Source organism: Lynx rufus, unplaced genomic scaffold, assembly GCF_022079265.1.
Source record: "Lynx rufus isolate CCGP_SWC_20201006 ecotype Redwood Valley unplaced genomic scaffold, mLynRuf1.p SCAF_2, whole genome shotgun sequence".
NCBI classification, from domain to species: Eukaryota; Metazoa; Chordata; class Mammalia; order Carnivora; family Felidae; genus Lynx; species Lynx rufus.
In genome coordinates this window covers 211165863-211190944 of record NW_025814834.1, presented here as the reverse complement: position 1 = coordinate 211190944, position 25082 = coordinate 211165863, and the positions used below count along the sequence as shown (strand labels likewise).

The 25082-nt window shown below is 44.2% G+C and overlaps 2 protein-coding genes across 2 annotated transcripts in view; both read left to right on the top strand.

The window, feature by feature from the left end:
• The window catches only part of DDI2 (DNA damage inducible 1 homolog 2), a 33634-nt gene extending 28061 nt beyond the window's left edge, over positions 1–5573 (top strand). The window contains exons 7-9 of the mRNA XM_047083145.1: positions 740–843; positions 2995–3184; positions 5511–5573. Of these exons, the coding sequence (XP_046939101.1) occupies positions 740–843; positions 2995–3184; positions 5511–5527 (311 nt within the window). The 3' untranslated portion in view covers positions 5528–5573. The remainder of the gene's footprint in view (positions 1–739; positions 844–2994; positions 3185–5510) is intronic.
• A 2536-nt stretch (positions 5574–8109) lies between these two features.
• RSC1A1 (regulator of solute carriers 1) lies at positions 8110–16529 on the top strand. The gene has a single exon (XM_047083144.1). The coding sequence runs from the start codon at positions 8110–8112 to the stop codon at positions 9958–9960; it is 1851 nt and encodes a 616-aa protein (XP_046939100.1). The 3' UTR covers positions 9961–16529.
• The last annotated feature ends 8553 nt before the right edge of the window (positions 16530–25082 follow it).

Here is a 25082-nt window from a genome sequence, read left to right as displayed (position 1 = left end):
TGCTGACAGCTCAGAGCCTGAAGCCTGCTTCGGATTCTGTGTCTCCCTCTCTCTCTGCCCTTCCCCCACTGATGCTCTGTCTCTCTCACTCTCAAAAATGAATAAATGTTAAAGAAAAATTAAAAAGAAAATCATACAAGACTCGTAAGAATCATTTAAAAAGCTAAGAATGATTGATAAAAAAGCCAGGATAGTCGGGAGGGTTGGAGAAGACACGAAGCTATGAGCAGTAGAACATAAGGAACCTCTGCGTTTTGTGTTTCCTAACCGGGGAAATAAATGCATAGGTGTTTGTTTTATTCTGCTTTATTTATTTTTTATTTTTCTTACATTTATTCACTTATTTTTGAGAGACAGAGACAGAGCACAAGTGGGGGAGAGGCAGAGAGAGAGAGAGAGACAGACAGACAGACAGACAGACAGACACAGAATGTGAAACAGGCTCCAGGTTCTAAGCTGTCAGCACAGAGCCCGATGCGGGGCTCGAACCCATGAACTAGGAGATTGTGACCTGAGCTGACGCCGGACACTCAACCGACTGAGCCACCCAGGTGCCCCCTTCATTGACTTTTAAACTGGTCATTGGGTTCACTGGATTTTCATACTTAACTCACTTGTTTCATGCTTTGCCTTGGCTTTGACTGATTGCAAGAAGCAAGGCACAGAATGCAGTCTTTCCAAAGATTGCCTGAGGCTTTTGAAGCAAAAATCCGCAATCCCTTCTCTTAATATGCTTTAGCTCAGGTTCAAATTGAAGGAGATTTCCTGGCGTGCTCTTTCTCTATCCTTGAGGAACAGCCTATGGACATGCTTCTGGGACTGGACATGCTGAAACGGCATCAGGTAATCAAGTGCTTCACTATCTTTCTGCACTGACGTTTTGTATGTTACATGGGTATGATTGCATCATTTCTCTTGGTTATATATATTAGAAAACTGAGAAAACATGGCTTTTGAGACTTGGAAAGGTCCCTAATTAAGGATGTCATCATACATGGTTTGAAACGATTTATCAGTAGAAATAGAATCTCTTCTTGTGAAATCTCTCTGAGTCTGTTAAATCCCGCCATCTGTTTGAGAGTATAATGGGCAACTTGGTTCTCTTGTGTTACTTTTAGTTTCTGATTAGAACTCAGGTAAGTTTTGAGGGGTTTGTAGCAGGATCTAGAAAACACATGATGATTTTACTGCTATACTAGTTTAGTAAATCCTTCACAGCTTGTCAGTGCTTGAAGAAGAAGGTGTAGATAAGATGCGGACAGCGGAAATATTTGTTTAGTATGGGGAGAATGAGTTGTAACTATGTTCATTTACAATATTTGTATTTCCACTCTGAAATCTAGTAATTTGTTTAAAGATAAACTCTTCTGATTGAAGAAGCAATTAGTGTCCACTGGGTGATAAAATTTTCCCAGCAAGGTTTTGTATCTAGGCAATATTTAAAAAAAAAAAATTTTTTTTTTAACATTTATTCATTTTTTGATAGAGACAGAGCGTGAGTGGGGGAGGGACAGAGAGAGAAGGAAACACAGATTCTGAAGCAGGCTCCAGGCTCTGAGCTGTCAGCACAGAGCCCGACGCGGGCCTTGAACACACGGACCATGAGATCATGACCTGAGCCGAAGTCGGGCGCCCAACCGACTGAGCCACCCAGGCGCCCCCGTATCTAGACAATATTTTTATGTCACTAATACTGTTTTTGTTTTTAATGTTTATTTATTTTGAGAGAGAAAGAGAGCAGGAGCGGGAAAGGGCAGAGAGGGAGAAAGAATCCTAAGTAGGCTCCACACTGTCGGTGCAGAGCACAACTCAGGGCTTCATCTCATGAACCATGAGATCATGACCTGAACTGAAATCAAGAATCAGACGTTTAATGGACTGAGCCACCCAGGTACCCCCATGTTATTAATACTTGTTCTAATACCGAAATCCTATAAAACATATATTGCATTAATATTCTAATCAAGGTGCAGAATTTTAAGTAGAAGGGGTGAGTGAATGCATGTATTAATAAAACCTAATTTATTAACTTGTCACTCTGTCCCCATTTTTTAGTCATGATATCGACCAGTAGTCTTCAGCTTTACAGATAGAAAACATATACGTGTGTACTGTCCTATGTTAAATAATTAGAAAAATACACAGAAAAGGAGGGTAGTTATAAGTACAAAATAAAGATTGCCTTGTGGTGCCTGCGTGGCTCCGTTGGTTAAGCGTCCAACTTCAGCTCAGGTCGTGATCTCACAGTTCGTGCGTTCTGTGCTGACAGCTCAGAGCCTGGAGCTTTCTTCAGAGTTGGTGTCTCCGTCTCTCTGTATTAAAAAAAAATAAGAAGAAAAAAAAATAAAGATCGCCTTGCCCATATACCACTTTTGAGATGATTAGTACTTTGTGCAGTAAGCACAATGTAAATAATAATGTGAGTGTATAAATGGTATGTCTCATTTTTTTTAAGAAAAAATCATCTCTGTATTTCTAAAAAGTGGGGCTGCTGATTATGCTTGGCGTTTTTCCCAATTTTGTCCAGTGGATGTGTATTACATTTAAATTCAGAAATGAACAGAGGTTGGGTTGGACAAATATGTATAAAACTACATCATATAAAGATGATTCTCCTATAAGCTTTTTTTTTGATTCTGCTATAAACTTTAAATGTTTTAAAAAATACTCAAATATTAGGGGCACCTGTGTGGCTCAGTCTTTTGAGCTTCTGACCCGACTTCAGCTCAGGTCATGATCCCCTGGTTTGTGAGTTTGCGTCCTGCATCAGGCTCTGTGCCGACAGCTCAGAACCTGGAGCCTGTTTCGGATTCTGTCTGTCTCTCTCTGTCTCTCTCTGCCCCTCTCCTGCTCACTCGCTCACTCTCTTTCTCTCTAAAAAATAAACGAACATTAAAAAAATACTTAAATAAAACTTAAATATTTAAATTCAGGATAACTTTTCTGCATGGTGTTTTATCCGCTATCATCTGTCTTTGGTTTCTTCCTTCTAAGTGTTCCATCGACCTCAAGAAAAACGTGCTCGTGATCGGCACGACAGGCTCACAGACCACCTTCCTGCCCGAGGGAGAGTTACCAGAGTGTGCCCGATTGGCGTATGGGGCGGGGCGAGAGGATGTGCGGCCAGAAGAGATTGCAGACCAAGAATTAGCAGAAGCTCTTCAGAAATCCGTAGAGGATGCAGGTATTTGCAGTGGCCATGCTCTGGGATAACTTGCTCATTGTTGTCAGTGAGCCGGGGAGGTTGGAGCTTGAGGGGGTTTGGGGACCTTTTCAGTTCTTAATCCATGTCATCGTGCTGTCACGGATGTGTTCCTTGTCCTCTCTCAATACGGTAAAGAAAAACTCGGTGTTTCGACAGATCCATTGCTGTGTGCTAGGTACCTTGGGCAGTTATTTGCTTAAGCGCATTTTGGTAGGCTTCCTAAAAAATCTTGTTTCCTTTTTCCTAACACAAATTCTTGCAGTAAGCAGACATTTCCTTTTAGTTCTGCAGTTTCCCTGAACATTTATTTTCCTTTTCTTAGGCCCGCTTCCTTTGAAGGATAGCATTGTCGTCCTGACTAAGCAGTCCTGACCTTTTTAATTAATATCTACTGAAAGCGCTGCTACCAGAGACAGAGGAACCAACAATGAGGAGCATAATTGAACACTAATCAGAATACAGGGTTTATGCTATTAATGAGATTGCATAGTGTGTTCTTGGGCCAAATTAGAACCGTCTGCAAACCCCTGACACGGGGATTCCTCATTCACTTCTTTGTGAGTCTCAGTTGTCTTGGTTTAAGTCTAAAGACCCAGCCAAGTTTTCTTGGGTAAGATGGAAGGACACATTCTCGATGAGATCCTACCTCCATGTGATCATTTTCCCCATCTGTTCTAAAACCGTGACTGTGGGATGCATTTTCTAGACACTGAAGAGAATTAACTTTTAAGTTGGGGTTATTTTCAAGTCTTGAGCTATATTCATCAGTGACTAATACCACATGTTGTGTTTTCTGATACAGTAAAATGTATTAGAGCTACAAGTTCAGGGAATAGCTTTCTCCTAAAGACATAAAAGATAGGAGCTTATTAAAAAAAAGAAAAAGGCAGCCAGATTTTGCCAGTGTTTTTATGGAGAGCACCCAAGGTGTAGCCCTGAGCCTCTTTAAATTAAAATGGGTGTGGGTAGCGGATGGACTTTTCCAAGCTGGCTGTGTTCATAGTCTGCTCCTTGACACCTTTTGGCACCTTTGAGTTTTACGTACAAAATACAGCCTTGGTTGTAGGAAGGGGAATATTCTGAACAGCCATGGAATGAATAGTTTTAAGCTTCCCTGCAAGGCAAGCTTGACTGAGTTTGACATACCCACTTAGAAGGTTTTACCTGTTTTTAGTAACTTGTCAGTTGAGTCATCATTCTGGGTATTAATAAAATGAGGATGTATTACCATCTTGTGAAATGTCTATTTTCCCCCTACAATGTGGTGTTTTTATTTGAGAAGCACTGGCTGATGATAGCAATGCTTTTCTAACCTACTAACAGTTACCCTCTTCGGGTAATTACCTTCTTGTAATAAAAAGTTAAGGAGATGAAAATAGAAACCACAGGTGTTTTCAGGCATGGTGAACCGAATGTGGCAATTCAAACGATTACAAGGAGGGGCTCCTGGGTGGCTTAGTTCGCAGAGCGTGCAGCTCCTAATCTCGGGGTCGAGAGTCTAGCCCTTCGTTGGGTGTAGAGATTACTTTAAAAACATAAAAAAATAAGATAAAAAAATAAAAATAGTTTTCAGAAAAGGATTAAAAGGAAGTGGGTTTTTTGCCCAGAGGATATTTTTTTAGTGACGATACATGGCTTGTGCTAATTTTTCCAATATTTAAATAGTGAATGAATTCGACATCAGGTCTGTCTTGTTTGGAACGCTGACTTGCCAGTATCTTCAAAATCAAAACTCTGGACATAGTAGGTGAAAGTACTTTTGCCAAAAACTGTTCCTTTGGTGGATACCTTATACCATAGTATCTTTTATCTTTTCTATCAGCAGAAAAATAAATCAGGACAGGAGCTATATCTGATACATTTTCTAAACACTGACTAGAAGAGAAGTTAAGCCAGGACGATCCAGTTTCATTTGTTTTTCTCCCAAAAATAAATGTCAACTGAGAAAGAAATTGGGAAAGTGACTGTCACAAGTGTTCGCTCACCTTGAAGATTACCATAGCTTGTAATCCCATCCATGGGTCTGCTGTTTCCACCTGTCTCACACGTCTGCCCATGAGTTCCATGTGTGTGGGTGTGTGAGATGAATTCCTTTCCAAGTTCTATTGAAGATCTGTTGAAGTTGACACGTTGTTCTGTGTATTGTGAGAGAATTAAACCAACCAGACTACAGAAGCGTTCCCCAACTTTGACTCTACCAGCTCCTGATTATAAAGACGGCAGAGGAATGGAGACAATAACCCTGCATGCTGTGTGGTTTGCGTTGTTAACCCAAGTTTGCTTGTCTGTTTCCTAATTCAAACAGAGCGTCAGAAGCCATGATGCATGTAGTGTGTGTGTGCTGCAGCTGGAGTGGGCCCCAGACCAGGTATTTATAGACGCCACGTTCAGCCTTCCATCCGGTTATCGTCTGTGCTCTGAAAGTCTCTGTGTCCGCCGCAGTTTTGGAACTTAGCTTCTGCCATCCATGTCACCTCGTCTGATCTGGTTACAACCAGCCTGTATATACATCCGTATGTTGGCACGCGTACACATCGAAGTATAGTTTCCTATTTATAGTTTCATCAACTGTTGTGGAACAGTCCAAGGAGGGGAGGGAGATCCCAGGAAAAGCCAGGTCCATCTGGCCATTGTGAATAGAGCAAATCAAGAATATCCGCCCCGCAGCATGTTGTTGTTGAAGGTAACTACACCGTTAGGGGTCTCATGAGCCTGTTTCTTCTGGAAAACTGGAAGTTCCTTTTTCATATCCCTGCACACAACTGCCTAGAGTGGTAGAAGGGCACTTCTACCTGAAAGAAATTTTCATTCCGCTGGAGACGAAATCGAGGCTTCGGCCAGGTAAACTTGTCTGGGGGCACAGGTTCAGTAACGTGGGCAGCGCTGAGGTTTAATTCTCCCTGAAACGGGAGTTAAGACTTGACTCTTCTCTCCCTAGCCTCGCAGAGTCTCCCCGGGAGACACTCTGTTCCCATCTCCCTGGAGTGTAAATTTGGGAGACGGCAGCCTGAGTTTACTGGCTGATTTATCAAGAGGGAAAAAGGCAACTCCCAGCCTCGGGCTTCATACGGGGTTGCAGGCTGGTTGTGATTAGATCCCTAGCACTTAATTTCTTCGTTTTTTTCTTTTTCCTTAGAAAGATGGGGTAAAAGTAGGCACAGTTTAATTATTCTTAATATCCATTGTTCTCATCCCCTTCTCCTCTCCTGTAGTACTGAGCCTGTCCCCTACGGTCAGCACTTAGGCCAGTGAAGTCTCAGCCCTTGGAGGACTGTGTGCTGCTTTCTTAGCACAAAACACACACTGAGGCCACGTTCTCCTTGACCTGACACAGTGATTGTAACTGGCGTGCCAGTGCCCGAAGGCCATCATCACGTGCCCCGTGCTACTTAACTTGGATATTTCACTGTGATGCATCTTTTCTGTTCTCATTAACTCACAACTGAACCTCTTTCAGAGTCGGCCTTAGAGATTGATAAATAAAACTAATAACTGTGTTTCTAGACACTAATGGATATAATTTACACTGAAGCAAATGCTGTTTTCCTGTTGACCTCTAAACTATATTGTTTCACCAGAAGTCAGTAACTTCCCAACAGAGTCAGTGCTTTATCTCATCGTGCTGTTAACCGGTGTTGGATTAGAATGATTTAGAGCCATTTGAATCTGGATTGCTCCCTGACTTAAGATCAAGCCCCCCACAATGGATGGCAGTCAACACGAAGCATTTGAGTCTGAGAAGCATCTGCCCTGAGAGATTGTATCGTGAAGTAGTTTTTGCTGCCACCCGTTGGCATTTAATTAACAGTCTTCTAGTCACTGCATAGAGGTCAGTGTTCGTATCGGTGGCAAAAGGAGAGTTGGAATTGACGTTTAATGGCTTCGTGAGGTGGTGTTTGAGCCTGCCACCCTTGAGTGCCCAGTCAGTTGTATCGAGTCTAATTGGTCATTGCCTGTCTGAAAACTGTTATGAACCATCCGCCTTTGCTGCCAGGACCCTACCCCCTTTCCCTGCCCTAAAAGACTTCAGTGTCCTCACTTAGTTGTACTATGTTAATGTGATAAAGTAACTGATAAACCTTTCTAAGGTTGCCGCATTTGGCAAGGTGATGATTGGATCTAATCTGTTTGCTCTTTACCTTTATTTTTGTGCTTTGAGTCCTTGCTCAGACAGCTAGCTATCTCATGATTTGGATCATGGGAGTTTGGATAGAAATGCATTAAATAGAATATTTGTTTCTCTGTCTCCTAGAGAATCCCGAGCATATTCTCCTTTCTCTTTATAATTCCCACTCTGTTCCAGATATAACTGGTTTTAGTCTTGTCGTTTGAAACGCTAAAAGTGCATTGATGTGAGAATCGCTCTAGCGCAGAGATCCTCAAAATCTGTAACATGCTTCAGAACCACCTGAGGAGCTTTTTGAAAGTGCAGACCCATGGGTTTACTCCCAGCGATGGTGCCCCAGAGTGTGCATGCTTAGCAAACAGGATTTCAGGGCAAGTGATAGAACACACTCGGAGAAACTCTCCTAAGAGGGTCGGACCCACGGAGAATAAAGATACATGAATGTCCTTCAGTGTTGAGCACTAACGCAGCCATTATGTGGATGTTTATTAATGGTACTTAAAGAAAAATACTGAATTACAGTGTACATGTTTTGTTAAGAACGTGCCTATCTCTTACTCTGATGCTGTGATGTTGAATTGTCTACCCCAGTGAGAGCGGTTCTCGTATAAGCATCAGTATAAGACAAACCCAAGTTTGAGGACCCGATTTTGTTCTGTCCTGTTGAGATTTGTATCATCTGAGAAGCGATTGGCCTTTGTAACCTGCTAATTAATCTCTTTTCCTTTCCCCTTTGTTCCATGTAGCGAAAAGTGGTAAAGAAACTACCTCACTGGGAATGTCATCCTTACCGACTTCAGATGGATTTAACCATCCAGCCCGTCCTCCAGGACAGAGTCCTGAGACTGGTAACCCTACGAGTCTTGCTCGCTCTGTCTCTGCTTCAGGCTGCCCTATCGAGCCCAGTGACCCTGACAGCATTGAACCTAAAGCTCCAAAGGCTTTGAAGGCTTCCGCCGAGTTCCAGATAACCTCTGAAAAGAAAGAACATCTTCCTCCACAGGATCTTTCTGATCGTGCTTCTTCAGCAGACAGCGCTCCAGCCATGCCTCTGCAGAATTCATCCGAAGAAGCCATTGCTGCAGAGAATATGGCGAGATCTGCTGAAAGAAGCACCCAGGGCCTCAGATCTCCCCTCCACACAAGACAGCAAGCGAGTTTATCCGTCACGACTACTAGTGTGCAAGAACCACCGGGGTTTCTAGGTGAAAAGGGTTGGCATCCAGAAAGTCAGAACCCGAGTCAAGGGAATGGCCTTCAGCAGCACAAAGAACCAGGGAATGAGCAGCATGAGGTTGTACAACAGAATGCTCTACATGACCAAGAACAGGACCATCTCTGTAACACAGAGGACTTTGAACTTCTTGGAGAAAGGCAACAGGATCCGCAGAGAAGTGTTGATTTAGGAGCTACAATGAAAGAAGACAGGCTACAGCAGAATGTGGACCTTCCAGGTACAGAGGAAAATATTCTACCTTCAGGATGCTTTGGCTGCCCCCATTCAGAAACACTCATGGAAGTGGATACAGTTGAAGAGTCCCTAGTGGCTGTGCCTAACTCAGCGGATGGTCAGAATGCCAACGTCAAGAACATCGGTGCACCCGATCTCACCTTAGATAATCCCCTGATGGAAGTAGAAACATCAAAATGTAACCCTTCGTCCGAAATTTTGAGTAATTCAATTTGCACTCAGGATTTACAACTCCCAGACAATAACGTTGAAATGTCTGGAACAAATAAAGAAGATGGGGATTGCTCCCCGTCTTTAAGTCTCTGTGGCAGTTGTCAGCCTTCTGTGGAGTCAGCAGAGGAATCCTGCTCATCTCTAACAGCAGCCTTGAAGGAACTCCATGAACTTTTGGTCATTAGTAGTAAACCAGCTTCAGAAAATACATCTGAAGAAGTTATCTGTCAATCGGAAATGGTAACTGAGGGCCAAACAGGTGTGAAGGACCTTTCTGAAAGATGGACCCAAAGTGAGCATGTTCTAGTTACCCAGAACGAAGAGCGTTCCCAAGTCTCCTTTCATCAGACCATAACTGTATCGGTGAGGGCAGAAAAGTTAACAGACACTTCAAATGGTGCTGGAGTAGAAGATGTAGAAAATATTAATGTCAGGGATCCAGGTGATGGCCTAGTCACTGATAAGGAAAGTGTCCCCGAGTCTAGGGAATCCGAGAACAAGAGCAGTTCTGACGCTCTAGCCTCAGCAAAAACGTCTAATCAATTACACTGCACCTTAGGTGTAGAAATCTCACCCAAACTTTCAGCAGGTGAGGAGGATGGTGTCAGTCCCACTTCTGAGCAAACGAAGTCCTGGTCCAGTTTCACGTTGGTTGAAGATCTGGGTCAGGGCGCACAGAATCCGGTGACAGACAGGCCTGAGACACGACAGGATGTCTGTCCTGAAGCTGCAGGGCCACTTGTTGACTTTGAACCGCCCACCAGCCACCCATCATCAAGTCCTTCCATCCTTCCACCACTGATTTTTCCTGCTGCAGACATTGACCGGATTCTCCGTGCCGGCTTCACTTTGCAGGAAGCTCTTGGGGCTTTGCATCGAGTTGGTGGAAATGCAGACCTTGCACTTCTTGTCTTGCTCGCAAAGAACATTGTAGTTCCTACATAACCAAGGAAAAGTGGGCTAAACCATCCTCCATTCCCTTAAAAAAAAAAAAAAAAAAGGCTATAGACACACAACACTCTCTCTCTCTCTCTCTCTCTCTCTCTCTCACACTCACTCACCACGTACACAGTATATGTAGAAACCTGCAAGCAGAATGTTGAGCCAGATTTTTTTTAAAGATTTTTTTCGGCCAAAGTAACTTATCTCTTGTCTGATGAATTTGTCTATTCTATTTGTTAAAATTTGGGCCTTTTAAATGTATTGGCAGTATGTGCATACAAAAGCTTTTTATTATCAAGATGATGTATTCTGGAATAAAATTGATGGTTTTGTGTATAGCATACCATTTTAGAATGAGAGTGAGTGCTTTAAAAAGCAGAAGCCATGAGAAACCCTACCCCCCATGCAGCTGAAAGCAGATCACCTTCCCACTTTGGCTGTGTCTGTGCTGTAGGCAGGGTATGGCTTGTTGGCTCAATTGTCCATTTACAAACTTGATCACATGGTGTGGTGTTTGGAATTACACTTAGTGCTCTGTGTATTGGTGGTGCATCAGTTATAAGAGGAAGTTGAAGAATAATTGAGTGATCTCTCCTAGAGTGGTATGTTTTTATTTGTGTGGTTAGGATTTGGCAGTTTTATGGGGTGAGTTGGGAGGATTTAAAACTTGGGCTGCTCTGTACGCGACAGGCTGCTGCATGGATTGCCAAGTATTTTGGGGTGGGGGGGAATCAACATCAGAACGGAATGTGGTGCTACCCAGATAGAAAAGGGAAAAGCGTGTAATTCTGTTTGCAAAGGTTTGGTGATGTTTCAAGGACCGGGAGTGAAAAATAATGGCCTAAACGCTGGAATTTACTAGAGAGTGGGTTTGCGAGCATCTTACTGATCTCACCTCAACCCTTAGCGACCAACAATGAACTTCTGCTAAGGGGTTGATTTGCCTGCAGTTCATTTCCTTTCTAAGCTCATCTACTGGGAAGTGCTTCCAAAGCTCAGTGTGAGCCGCGATCGGAGTGAGATATCGTGAAGTGTGATAACCTTGTCGCTGGTTCATCTTGGTGCTTGGAATGGTCAGCCTGTTTGGTGAGTGGCCTTTACGGCAATGGAAATAGTAATGGCAGTTTCTGACTCAAGTGGCCTTGGTAGAGATTTCCATCCCTTTCTTTCCTCAGGAGTTTCTTTTTTAAAGCAGGCGGCATCACATTTGTGTTTACCGTGTCAAGGTAGAGTGGGGCATAGTATATAGATGTATTTATTGTGGCCTTTTTTTATATGAGGACTAGCCCTTGGAAATCATTGTCCTGTGGGCCCCACTGTGCAATAATCCTACTGGATAGATTTTAGGTAGTTTTTCCCAGAAAATAAATTATCTTACGTACCCAGCAGGAATCTGAAATCTTGGTTTTATTGAAAAGAATTTTGAGGATGACTCCTGATTCCAAGCTAGAGTTTGCAATGTGTTTGAAACAGATGCTTCGAAAGGGTGATTCGTGAACTTAGTGTTAAATGATTTTGTGTGAAGTCTTACTCTCTTTGCAAGCGTATTCTTTCTTTCAAAATTCAAGTCATTGAGCACAATCAAAACGGAGGCTCATATCTCAGGAGTTTTTGACATTTTCATTTGGGGGCACTTAGAGACCTTTCTCTTCTGTCCTATTCCGTCGTCTTTTCTTTTTGCTGTGACGTTTGTATGTATGTTGTGAGTCTCCAGTGATGTGGCGGAAAGTCACATAGATTCATCCTGATCCTCCGAAGTTGGGAGATGGTTGGCGGAAGGAGTTGTGGTTTACCGTTTTCACGAGGGCGCTCCGAACAGCAGGTCAGCCAGATTGTCTTTAAGATGTTCTTTGAGACAATCACGTGCTGCAGACCCTTTTGCCTGCCCCACACCAAAGACGTAAGATGCACTAGGAAACTGCGTGTAGGATTTCTGTCAACCGACTCTTAGAGCTGCGACCATAATTAAGTAGTTGGTGCTATGAGGGAAGCAAAATCCAGTAGCAATGCAGTGGCCCCCGTATTTGCTTTACGGGTGGTAACTGGGAATTTATTCTAAGCTAATAAATCTTTAGGGTTATAAAGTGGGGTGGGTGTGAGGTGGGGGAAGTTATCAGTGACAACAGACTCCTCCCAAGAGGCCTTCTGGGTGAAGACGGGCCTCCTAGTCTTTCTGAGCAGTGGCGCACTGTTCAGCGGCTTGGCCACTGAATTTTCACAGTGCGGAGATCTGGGAATCCATCCTAGGTAGAATACAGAATATCAGTGTGGAAAAGGTTTGATTACAATAGCTTTTTACGTATGTATATTTATTTTTAGGAGAAAATCGAATAGGCCTATAGTTGTACATGTATTCTCCTTAGGAGTACCTTGAATGAATGAGCTGAACCCTCTTGCCAGATAGCCTCGTCCTTTTTCATCATTTATTTTTCAGTGTATAATTGCTTCGGATCTTTAAAACTTTATTTTCCTGTCCCATCATGCGTATGAACGTAAAGTCGCTGACATTATTAGGATTTTGAGTAATTTTAAGTCACGCAGTTCTTAAAACACGAAGGGAATTAAGGAACACGACACTAGTGAACTTTGTCAGTTTTACTAAAAGTGCAGAGATTCGAGATTAACTTCTCTAAAAACGAGGTAAAATCATTGTGAACTCCTCTGGTTGCCAACAGAACTGATCCTGGCCAGCCATCAACAGTAACGGGCCACCTTACTGGATAGCTTCTTTGCCGTAACCAGTAACGGACGGTTCTGTGGTCAGTGCTCCGCTCCAAGGGTGGTCTCTGTTTACTCACCAGAGAGAGGAGGAGGTTGTCCTTCCTGGAGGACTTCTGCGGTTTACCTTCAGTTGATTTCCATGGAATCAACTGGAATGTGCTTGGTGACCAGACAGCTGTGCCTAACACAGCCGTAGATTTTGCCCACTGAAGCTGGGAAGAAGGATTTCCACTTGTACCTGTGTAGGCCCCCGGGCCCCAGCCGGCAGCCTTCATCCCTCAGTTTGGGCTTTAGGCGTTAACATCTAAAGATTACCGGTGGCTTGGCAAAGAGAATGGGATAGATGGTGGGTGGGTGTTAAAACTGGTCTGCCTTGGAGCCTGTGAAACCTCCCAGCGCTCCTTGTCTCCATATGTACTAAAGGAAGACACAGCCCGTGTGTGTTTTTTTTTTTGTTTGTTTTTTTTTTTTTGTCCAAAGCATTTCTCTAGCAAGAGGGTTGCATAAAAATGGAAAGACACATGAGACTTTGTGTCACCAATTTGCCTGTTCTTCCCTTAGCACAGCTTTCTCTCTCTAGTAAAAGCCATAAAAACTTCATTGGTTTAACCATCAGCTCATATGTATATATACATGTGTGATTGACAAATAGCCTACAGTTAATTTTACATAGAATGAAAAGCAAGCAATTTTTCTATTTACAGATATATCCTCACATACGGTGGCTTTTATCCCACCATGTATATAAAAACAGCCTTGCCGGTAACCAGCCAGGAAAGTTGCAGAGCGTCTGATTTCCTTTTCCTACCTGTTTGCCACCTGCAGTGAGAGCAGGCAGCATAATTGAACTGCTGTGTATTTCAAACTTGTTATCACCGGTAACATATCCTAAGAGAAGCTAACTAGATTATGCATTCTTCCAATCTCTAGCACAAATACCAAAAAGCCAAATTTCTCCTTTGAATTTGGTTACTTAGTATAGTCTGTGGCTGAGTTAGAAAGAAACCGTTATCAAGAGTTTCCCTTCCTAGAAGATGAATGTTAACGTTTTAGGAGTTCCATAAAATAGCTTTTTTCCTGGAAGAATTAAAAACGCCAATTCCTCAAAGACCAAGTAAATTTAAAGCGTGTCTTTGAGAACTGTGGAAATGAAAATTCATGGCTCAAGCTCTGTATCTTAGAGGTCCCTCAGTGTTAGTGAGGTGTTCCTAGGAGTTCGTTGAGTTAAGATTTTAGGGGTAAACCTTTGAAGTACTTGATTTTCTCTTGTGCCTTAGTTTCTCCAAGTAGCAGAGGCATCACATTTTGGTGGGGAGTGAAAGTGGAAATATCGGGGAGAAAGTTTGAAAATGGCCTTCCTAGAAATAGAGGGCGTGCATGGAGTGGTCCTAAGACTCCCCTTCGATTCAGAATTATCCTGCACCAAATCATTAGATTTTCCTAGACAGAAAAATTCCAATAGGGCTTTTTTTTTTGCATTGGGAGTACCAGAAAATGGTTTCTAGATGTTTATTAGATTTTTCTTCATTGCACTATCAGTATTGTGGTGGTTAAGACACAGAAAAAGTTTGAGAAAATCTGGTCCTCTTGAGGGCTATACAGTATGAGCCTTTGATTAAGAATTCATTGATTCATGGGGCACCTAACTGATTCAGTCGGTGGGGCAATGTGACTCTTGATCTCGGGGTCGTGAGTTCCAGCCCCATGTTGGGGTAGAGTTTACTTTAAAAAAAAAAATCGATTGATTCAAACATTAAGTGCCTGTGTGCCAGGTACTGGTGAGTACAGAGAACACAGGGGTGACTAAATCAGATTAGAAGCCTGTCCTCATGAAGCTTTGTCTAGTAAGGAGACATGAAGCAAATTTTAGCTTTAGGAGAACGATCTGCTTTTGCCTATTAGCATGGTCTTATTTTAAAAGTCATACTAGAATGATTTGGTTCAAATTCAGAGAGTGGGAAAATCAGGCTCAAAATGGAATTCGATGCTTATTTAGAGCTTAAAACTGCTCTAAAATGTTTTTTTTTAATTTTTTTATGGAATCAGAAACCAACAAAAAATGTTCAAATATTTATAGGAATACTTGAAGAAATCAGTATAAATTATTTGCAAGTAATTTATGCTGCTGGGGTGGGGTGGGCAGGGTAGAAGTCCAAGTAAACGGGAGAGATCCCAAATACGTAGCCGTGACCGTGAGCTTTCCCTCCCATCAGGGCATCCTTCCACGCAGGGTTCAAATGTGGAGTGTGCCGGGGTATCCTCTCCCTGCCCGCCCCCCACCTTGAGCATGGCTGCTCTGGAATACTGGCCATCTGGTCCCACGGGACTTCGAGGATTCTGTGGCATTTGCTGCTTTAAAACAGCTGAGTGCAAAATGTGGAAATGAGAATCTAGAGCAGAAAATGTAGCAAGCGACAGTTCTGGGACTGGGTGGTGGGCAGAATTATTCACAAGAGGATTCGAGGCTCTACCAAATCTCTCAGCAGGATCGCTCCATCAAAAGAAAATTCTTTAACCCATTCTTTAAAATGTCACCACGTATGTTGTAATCCTGAGGCATACAGCCTGACTGCTAGTGACTTCTGAGGCTTACAATCAGAAAACTCCCAAGTTCATCGGATATTTATTGGTGATTGGTAATTTAGATCCTCTGGGGGCTGTAAAAGGTGAGGGGGATATAGCTGGTAAGTTTCAGGGCACAATGTTAAGGAATAAACTCTACAGAGAAAATGGCTCAAGGGTGTAGGAGTTAGAGAATGTTTCTTTTACCTTAAAAAGTTAGGCAGATTATCGAAGACGTGGGGTGGGGGTGTAGAATACAAAATTAGAATTTTTACAGAACTATATTTCTCTAAATATGTACCATACGAAGGTTCTCATTAGCCGACTTGGGGAAGGGGCATGCTGGCTTATTTTTCCCTGGGAAAATCCGTGTCTGGTGGGAAATGATTTTGTTTACCAGGAGTTTGCTCTATATGCAACGTTGACTGAATGCGTCTGTGGTTTAGAGGAAGGTAGACCTCTCTTAATCTCCTACCAGAGGCAGTCAGATGAGCCATTTGGTTTCCAGATTCCTTCAGCCTGAGATGACCTGATGCTGACCAGACAGTTTTCTTTCCCTGCAGGCCCCACAGCTTTCTGAGTTTATGCCCCCTATCTGGGACCTTTCTCTCTGAATGATTATATCCCATTCTCTGTTCTCTCCATCACCCTTTTCAGATAGTTCTGGTGATGCACTCAGAGCAGTTCAACATACTGGTCATACTTGCTTTTTTCACCGTGCACGTACAGCGAAAATTGATGATGCTCATTGTTACTCAAAGTCCCGTCTTCATGGCAAGTTGAGCTAATGGCCTTTGCTCTCAAGGAAGCTTTGTTTACCAGTTTTGTAGCCACACTTGGCAAATCTTAGCAAATCGAAACCCTTCTCCAACCCTTTTATTTGTTCTTGCAGTTGCTCACGTATTGCTTTGCTGACTTTTCTTTAAGCTTTGAGACTACTGCGTCTTTAAAAAGCTAGGCAGATTGGCAAAATAGGCTTGCCAATAGCTTAGTCGCTCCATAGCGCTTTGGTTTTGAGAGTTGGGAAACTCAGAACTTAAGGGAACCAAACTCAGGAATCCCACGGTTGGCTGCACTGTGCCCTTGGTTTAGGGGCTGGACATAGGACCTGTCTGCAGCTGAGTGAACTAGATGCATTTGGGTTTGAGTTTTTGTCACATACTGAAATGTTAAGTCAGCCCTAAATAATCAAAACACTTTATTTTTCTTTTTTTAATAGGAACTTTCTGAAGAAAAAGTGATGTGTAAAACATTTGATATTTAATAAGACAATAAAGTTTTTATCATAAGACTCTTGTTTGATCAGTTTCTTTTAAATTGAGATGGTTGCTTAACTTGAGTCCTGATCTGTCTCCCTGCCCCTTTGAACAACTTGTACGCGGGCACCGTGATTTGGGAGCCAGCTGCCTGTACCTCCGAAGAAATGGGTTATGCCCGAGCCATTAAAGTTCACTTGCAGATGACCGCTACAGGGGCACGGCTATGTGCGCATGTCGGAGACCGTGCATTTGTGCCTGTGTGGGCAGCTGACGCACTGGAACAGGCAGAACGCTGTGGTAGGGTGTCGTGGTTAGATTAGCCTCTAGAGCCAGGCTGCTCTGGGGCTTCCTGGCTATGTGACTTCGGGTGAGTCTCCTAACCTTTCTGTGCCTCTGTTTCCTCATCTGTAAAATGGGGACCTTCTGGGTGGTTGTCGGGATTAAACGAGTTAATCCTTTCAGAACAGTACCTGGCACATACTAAGCGCTCATTAGGTATTAGCTGGTATTGTTCATTGTGTCACGTAAGGGATTGGAGAATGCGACATGCAGTTACCAGAAGTTGGGCGGTTCCAAGAGCCAGATGTGGCTCTGCCCCCCCCCCCCCATGCAATCCGTCATTCAGGGTCCTAGGCTGCCAGGGTTCTGACCTTTTCAACGTGTGACTTCCAAGATTACCTTGGATATCAGCATCCACTGACGGGAGAAGAGAATGAGGGTTGTTCGTGGAAGTTTTTCTACCAGGCCTGGAAGTGGTGCAATCTCTCCTGGATCCGTTTCCCTGGCTTGGTATCCGGACGGCCATACCAAAGCGCAAGGGAGGCTGTGAAATACAATCTACTTGCGTGCCCAACGCGACGAGTGCAGTTAGGGCCATCTAGCAGTGTTTCAACCACTACCTAACACCCCCCAAGGAGATGGCTCCATATACTATCCGGGTACTCAACTGACTTCAGTCCAGAATCCCCTGTGATCCCCTGCCCTCCTTCGGGTCTTGATTGTGGCTTTTTATTGTTTAGCAAACTGAACTTGAGATAAGTTATCTTGCTCCTGCACCTTGGGGTGCAGGGACAGAATAAACCGCATTAGCAAATCCCTTAACAGAACAGAGAACAGGAAGTGCAACCCTTGTGAAGGGGTTGGGGAAACTGCTTAAAACTCTAATTATCTTCAGTGGAAGGAACTCCCGTATCCCATCGTCCGTGGTCCCATCTGAAGCAGGTGCTAGGTCTCTACCTTCCTTGGGAGCTACACAGCTCTCTTAGCTTACTGTTGGCACAAGTCTAGAGCACTGGGGGTTGGTCTGAAGGCTTGGAAGAGAGGCTGTGGCTTTTGAACTCTGGATTTGTGGTTTCTTTGGCAAAACAATTTCCTCCGTCACAGTGGCCTTCTGATTATCTGCTCCAGTCAATCCTCCGTTACCAGTAACCACACTCGAGTTCTTTCGTGTACACAGTCCTCAAACATGACTTCATTTCCTTATACAACCCTGCATTCAAGGCCCCAAAGTTCTTAGCTCTATTCCTTTCCAGTTCGGCTTGCGACAAGTTCTTTCCTAAACTTTGGTCTTTCTCATAGTGTAAAAATCAACACACAAACATGAGTTTTCAACCCTTCCTCGTAGACCTGAACTTCGGGCTATGTAGTAAATGTAGTCACCCATCCAAGCTGCCACAGGAGAGTTTCAGTAGATGTTTTGCCACTGAATTTTAAAGGTCTCCTATTTTTCTAGACTCCCTAGACCAGTTTGCTTCCTGACCACCAAGACAGGGTCTTTTGGGTTTTTATGGTGACTATCCCATTTCAGTACCAGTTTCTGTATCAGGATAGGCTAACCACTGTCACATACTCAACCCAAATGTAAGCAGCTTAACACAATAGAACCTTGTTTCTCCTTAACTAACAGTCCAAGTCAGTGGAGGCAGGAGGGCTCTTCACGCTGTCATTCAGGAAACAGGCTTTCAGCATCTCTGCCATTTTTGCCCTGCTTCCAAGGTTGCCCTGTTCTACATTCAATTGGAAGATGATAGAAGAGAGGAGAGAGTCGAGCTCAAGTGGTTTTTACAGGCCAGACCTGGAAATGGTACCTGTCCCTCCCTACACACAATCGATGAAAACCACGTAACTGGCCACACCTAGTTGAAAGAGAGACGGAAACGTAGACTAGCTCTGTGCGCGATAAGAGATTAACTAGCCCAGTTTTTGTCTCGGAAAGAATATCCACCTTCTAATGTCTGCTCAGGGGATAGAGTCTCGTCTTGACTCCCAGTTACATATTCACAAATTGAGACCCCTCATTCTGAACTACTGAGAGTCAATTACTTGTTGAGGGTTGCAGGACGATCTCTTTTCTATCCTAAAGCTTGTAAACGCCATGTGTTTAATTTTTTACAAAAAATGTTAAAGTAACATAAGATTAATGATTTTGAGATTAGTGAGTAACTTGGAAACACCTTTGAGGGGTTGGCCAATGTGGAGTCATTGCTTTCTGTATGGTTTGTATTGTGGGGTCTTCACTTGAGAAGATTTCAATGGACCTGGACCAGCTGGTATATGTAGGGAGGAGTTTAGACAAATCCCCTCCCTTATCCTGTGACCATCCCTTGCCTGTCTAATAAGAATGACGACAGCAAAGGCTACTTCTAGTTGGAGGTAAGAATTATGTTGCCATTCTTCAGATCTCAATCTTTTGATAACCATTTGAAAATGGTTATAGAGTGATAGAAAATGTGAGACATAATTAGTTACTAGCAGAAAGAATTATGGGTCCTTGGCACAGAGAAAGGGGAATTCACTACATCTTTATGAAAACAAAAAACGGGGTAGCTGGGTGGCTCGGTCGGTTGGGTGTCCGACTTCAGCTCAGGTCGTGATCTCACAGTTGGTGAGTTCGAGCCCCGCATCGGGGTCTGTGCTGACAGCTCGGAGCCTGGAGCCTGCTTCTGATTCTGTGTCTCCCTCTCTCTCTGCCCCTCACCCGCTCACACTCTGTCTCTGTCTCAAAAATAAAGAAAACATTTTTTAAAAATTAAAAAAAAAAAAAGAGCTAGAGTGGTTTGGTTCCTCCTAGGGAGTTACTAAAAGCCGACATTTTCCCATTTAGACTCCAGGTATCTGACATCACAGAGCCCTGCGCTGGAAATACTCCACCCACACCCCACACCTGCTCCTCTCCGTTTTCCCCGAAAAGTCAATGGCAACATCATCCTTCCGGTTGCTCACTCCAAAACCTTGCCTCTTCTTTCTCAACCTACATCCAATCCATCCGAAAGCCTGTTGGCTTCACTTCAAAACATATTCAAAATCCCATCATTTCTAGAACCCCGGTCCCAGGACCCCTCACCTCTCGCCTGGGTTACCGCAGTGGGTCTTCCTGTCCACCTGCATTCTGTTCTTCCTTAACACAACAGCCAGCCCGCACCTCTCCTTAAAACCCTTCAGTGGGGCCCCTTCCCACTCGGATAAAAGCTGAAAGTCCTTACGATGTCTCCAAGGCCCCCTACCCACCTCTCCGCCTTCCTCTCCTGCCTCCTTCCCCTCCTCACTCGTCTTCTGAGCCACCCTGACCTCCGTATTCCTTGAGCTCTTTCTCGCCTTTGGATTTGCTGTCTCCTTAGTCTGGAATGCTCTTTCCTCCGACACCTTTGTGGCTTTTTCTCTCACTTCCTTCAGGTCTTTCCGCAACTATCACCTCCGTAAAGGCCTTCTCTGGCTACCTGATCTGAAATTGAAGCCACCCACCCACCCCCTTCCATGTCATTTCCCTCCATTCTTCTCCGAGGCACTAACCACTGCCTAACATCCTTGCATTTCGCTTCTTGTCTACTTCCTTTCTCTCCGTCAGAAAGAAACTGCCGGAGGGTAGGGATTGATGCCTGTCCTTCTCACCGCTGTATCCCCAGTGCCTAGAGCGGTGCCCGATGCAGAGCGGATAGTAAGTCCGTGGGCGCCATCATGCTGCTGCGATTTCTCATCTCAAAGGCCCCGAGGGGCTGTCCCGTAAGTGGAGTGACGTAGCAGAACTGGGCCTGAAACCGGGCCAGGCCACCGAGGTCAGTTTGCAGGCTTAGGAATTCTAGCCTAGGATGACTGCTGACTTTGAGTTTAGCATAGATTTTGAAAGAGGACTTTTTTTTTTTTTAAGTAATCTCTACACCCAATGTGGGGCTTGAACTCATGATCCTGAGATCAAGAATCGAATGCTTTTCAGACTGGGCCAGCCAGATGCCCTGAAGCAGTACTTTTTATCATACCCACATAGACAACTAATCTGGGACGTAGGCAAACAGCACCCCTCAGCGGATGGCTGTGTAGGCTTTGACTATACTGTCCCATCCTTTACCTTCCTAGAATGGAAAAGCCCAAATCAGGTGTAAAGAGAAGTGACTTTATGTTGGGTCCCACTTCTCTTCCATCCTTTTATTCCTACGGCCAGCTACAAAGGTTTTTTGCATCCCTATCGGATTAAAAATTAAGCAGAAGGTGGGGCACCTGGGTGGCTCAGTCAGTTAAGCATCCGGCTTTGGCTCGGGTCACGATCTCACGGTTCGTGAGGTTGAGCCCCGCATTGGGTGAGCTTAAGCCCGGATTCTCTCTCTCCCTTTCTCTCTCTGCCCCTCACTCACTCGTGCTCTCTCTGTCTCACAATAAAATAAATAACTTTAAAAAATTAAGCAGAAGACATTAATTCAACAAACATTGAGTATCATGTGCCAGACACAGAGTTGATGCTGTGAATACATCATCGCATGAACTGAGCAAAGGCATAGAGTCCCAGGGAGCTTATACCATAGCGGTGTCTTTGAGGAGTGACGCCAATAAGAACATGACAGGTAGTAATAAATCCTACAACAAAAATGGAGTAGATTTCTATGTTGGAAGGGACTAGAGACTCCTTAGTGTTGAATAATCAAGGAGAAAGGTCTTCTGAGAAGCTAACATTTATTTTATGTAAAAAAAAAAAATTTTAGGGGCGCCTGGGTGGCTCAGTCGGTTGAGCGTCCGACTTCGGCTCCGGTCATGATCTCTCGGCTCGTGGGTTCGAGCCCCGCGTCGGGCTCTGTGCTGACGGCTCAGAGCCTGGAGCCCGCTTCGGATCCTGTGTCTCCCTCTCTCTCTGCCCCTCCCTGACTTGCGCTCTGACTGTATCAAAAATAAATGAACTGTAAAATAAATTTTTTTTATTAAAAAAATTATTTTTATTTTTTTTTAAATTATTTTTAATGTTTACTCATTTTTGACACAGAGAGAGAGACAGAGCACTCCTTGCTCAGAAGCCCAGCCGAGAAGTTGATCACTTTATTTCTATTCATGTTCCGTTAGAGAGAACTTGATGGGATAGCTGTGCCCACTACAGAGGAGGACGTAATCTGGCCCTGGGCCTGGCTACGATGCTGTCACTGTGGAGAGAGCGGATTTTGGTGAATAGCTGGGTAGCCCGTGAATGCACTAGGACGGCACAAGGACTGGCACAGGTCCCGGCACGCACCAGCCGAGGGCTTGGGAGATGAGTCAGGGAGAGAGGCTGGACCAATCAGCTGTGACCTTGGAGGCCAGAGAAGAGTCCGGATGTCCTTCCAGATGCCGTGACATGAAGATATGGAGGCGTTGAAGTTGGGAAGCTGGGGCGGCCGGGTGACTCAGCTGGTTAAGCGTCCAATTGTTGATTTCGACTCACGTCACGATCTCAAGATTCGGGAGATCAAGCCCCACATGGGGCTCTGCACCGTCAGGGATCCTCTCTCTTCCCCTCTCTCTGCCCCTCCCCTGCTCTTTCTCTCTCATTCATGCGTCTGCTCTCTCTCTCTCTCTCTCTCTCAAAAATAAACAAACTTAAAAAAAAATAAACTAGGAGGTGGAATGACTTCCCAATTTTCACCAAACTGTCTTGCTGACTGGACAGTGATGAGGAAGGAACTGGATGTTCAACATTTTAAAAAAAATTTTAATTAAAAAAAAATTATTTTAGAGAGAGAGGGTAAGTAGGGGAGTAGGGCAGAAGGAGCGAGAGAATCTCAGGCAGGCTCCCTGCTCAGCATAGAGTCCGACACAGGGTTCAAGCCCACGCCCCTGGGACCATGACCTGAGCCGAAATTGAGGGTTGGTCGCTCAACCGACTGAGCCACCCAGGTGCCCCTCGACATTTAAAAAAAGTAGGTTGTTATTATTTTTAGCACTCTCCACACCCAACATGGAGCTCGAACGCACAGCCTCCAAATCAAGAGTCACACGCTCTCGCAACTGAGCCAGCCAGGTCCCCTGGGTGTTCAACATTTTCAAATAAAATCACCTGGGCACACCTGGCTGGCTCAGTTGGTGGGACCTGCAACTCTTGATCTTAGGGTTGTGAATTTGAGCCCCACATGGATGTGGAAATGACTTAAAAATGAAATCTTTAGGGACACCTGGGGGTGAGCATCCAACTCTTTATTTTGGCTCAGGTCATGATTTCATGGTTTGTGAAACTGAGTCCCACTTCAGGCTCTGCACTGACAGCTTGGAGCCTGCTTGGAATTCTCTCTTTCCCTCTCTCTCTGCCCCTCCCCTGCTTTTGTCTCTCTTCCCAAATAAATAAGCTTAAAATAATAATAATAATAATAATAATAATAATAATTAATATCTCTAAAAAATAAAGTAAAATAAAATAAATCACCTGGACTAAAGCTGCCTTGTTTTGATCTCTAGATCGTCTGCACTTGTGGGTGCCAGAGTTAAAGTATAGGAACCTGAGGCTTGCTGTGATGTACCCCCAGTCCCTCCTATCTCCCCTCTCAGGGACTCAGCTTCACAAGCTGATGACCAAGGAAATATTTACTCCCTCCTCTGGAAACACGAATGTATTTGCCTTGAGTTGAGGAGCCAGGGAGGAAATAGTCGCTTAAACCACCCTCCACCTTCCCCCCCCACCAAGTTTTTATCTAAATTCCACTTAGTTTGGGGGCTCCTGGGTGGTTCCGTCGGCTTAGCGTCCAGCTTTGGCTCAGGTCATGATCTCATGGTTCGTGAGTTCGAGCCCCACCTCGGGCTCTGGGCTGACAGCTCGGAGCCTGGAGTCTGCTTTGGATTCTGTGTCTCCCTCTCTCTCTGCCCCTCCCCTGCTCACACTCTGGCCCTCTCTCTCTCTCTCTCTCTCTCTCTCAAAAATAAATAAATAAATAAATAAATAAATAAATAAATAAATAAAATAAAACACATTCCAGTTAGTTTACATTCCAGTGTAATATTTATTTCAGGTGTAGAGTTTGATGATTCAGCGCTTCCAAACAACACCCAGTGTTCATCACAAATGCCCTCCTTAATACCCATCACCCATTTAACCCATCCATCCCCCTGCCCACCCCCACTTTTAAAAAAAAAAATTCTTAGAGCAAGCAGGGGAGGGGCAGAGAGAGAGGGAGACAGAATACCTAGCAGGCTCCGTGTTGTCAGCACAGAGCGTGAGGTGGGGTTCCAGGGCATGAACTGTGCGATCATGACCTGAGCTGAAATCAAAGTTAGACACTTAACTAACTGAGCCACCCACGTGTCCCTGTTTGTTTGTTTTAAATGAGCCAGTCCAATGGGGCACCTGGGTAGCTCTGTTGGTTAAGCTTCTGACTTCAGCTCGGGTAATGATCTCATGGTGTGGTCCGTGAGTTTGAGCCCGTGTTGGGCTCTGTGCTGACAGCTCAGAGCCTGGAGCCTGCTTCAGATTCTGTGTCCCTCTCTCTCTCTCTGCCCCAACCCCTCTCACGCTCTCTGTCTCTCAAAAATAAACAAACATTAAAAAAAAACCTTTTGTAAATGATCCAGTCCAATGACCTTTTAATGATGTGGCAGGATAAAGCTGCCAGACTTTTTTCCTATCTTTTTCCTCTCTGAGGCAGCACACATCTTTGGAAAGAAGAGTAAAGACGAGCTGGTGGCCAAGTCTGTGGACTTTCTGTGATGTGCCTTCTTTCCCAACTTCATCCCTCGCCCGATGGATTGTGCAGTTGGGAGATCAGGACAATATTTAAAAGAAGAAGAAGAAGAAAGTCATCTTTCCTGTGACACTGATTTGGAAACTAAGACAGAGTGATTTGCCCGAGGCCTTAGCATGAGTCAACTGAGCGTCTCAACTCCTCATGCCTCAGAGTCTCATGCACTTTCCACATGATCAGCAGTCTTGTGCAATAAATGAAGAAGCTTCAATGACTCCCTATAACAAGATTGATAGGCATCCTGGGGTATTTAATTTTTTTTCTGAGTTTTTTTTTTAAATGTTTATTTCTTTTTCAGAGAGATAGTGAGGGGTAGGGGAGGGGCAGAGAGAGAGAGGGAGACAGAGGATCCAAAATGGGCTCCGTGCTGACAGCGGAGAGCCTGAGCTGGGGCTCGAACTCACGAACCACAAGATCATCACCTGAGCTGAAGTCAGATGCTTAACCAACTGAGCCACCCAGGCGCTCCTGCTTTTGTTTTTTTTTTTAGATAATCTCTACACCCAACAGGGGGCTCGAACTCACAACCTCAAGATCAAGAGTCACATGCTGTACCTTTTGAGCAAGCCAGGTGCCCCCTGAGTTGCCTTGTTGTTGTTTTTTTTTTTAATTTTTTTTAACG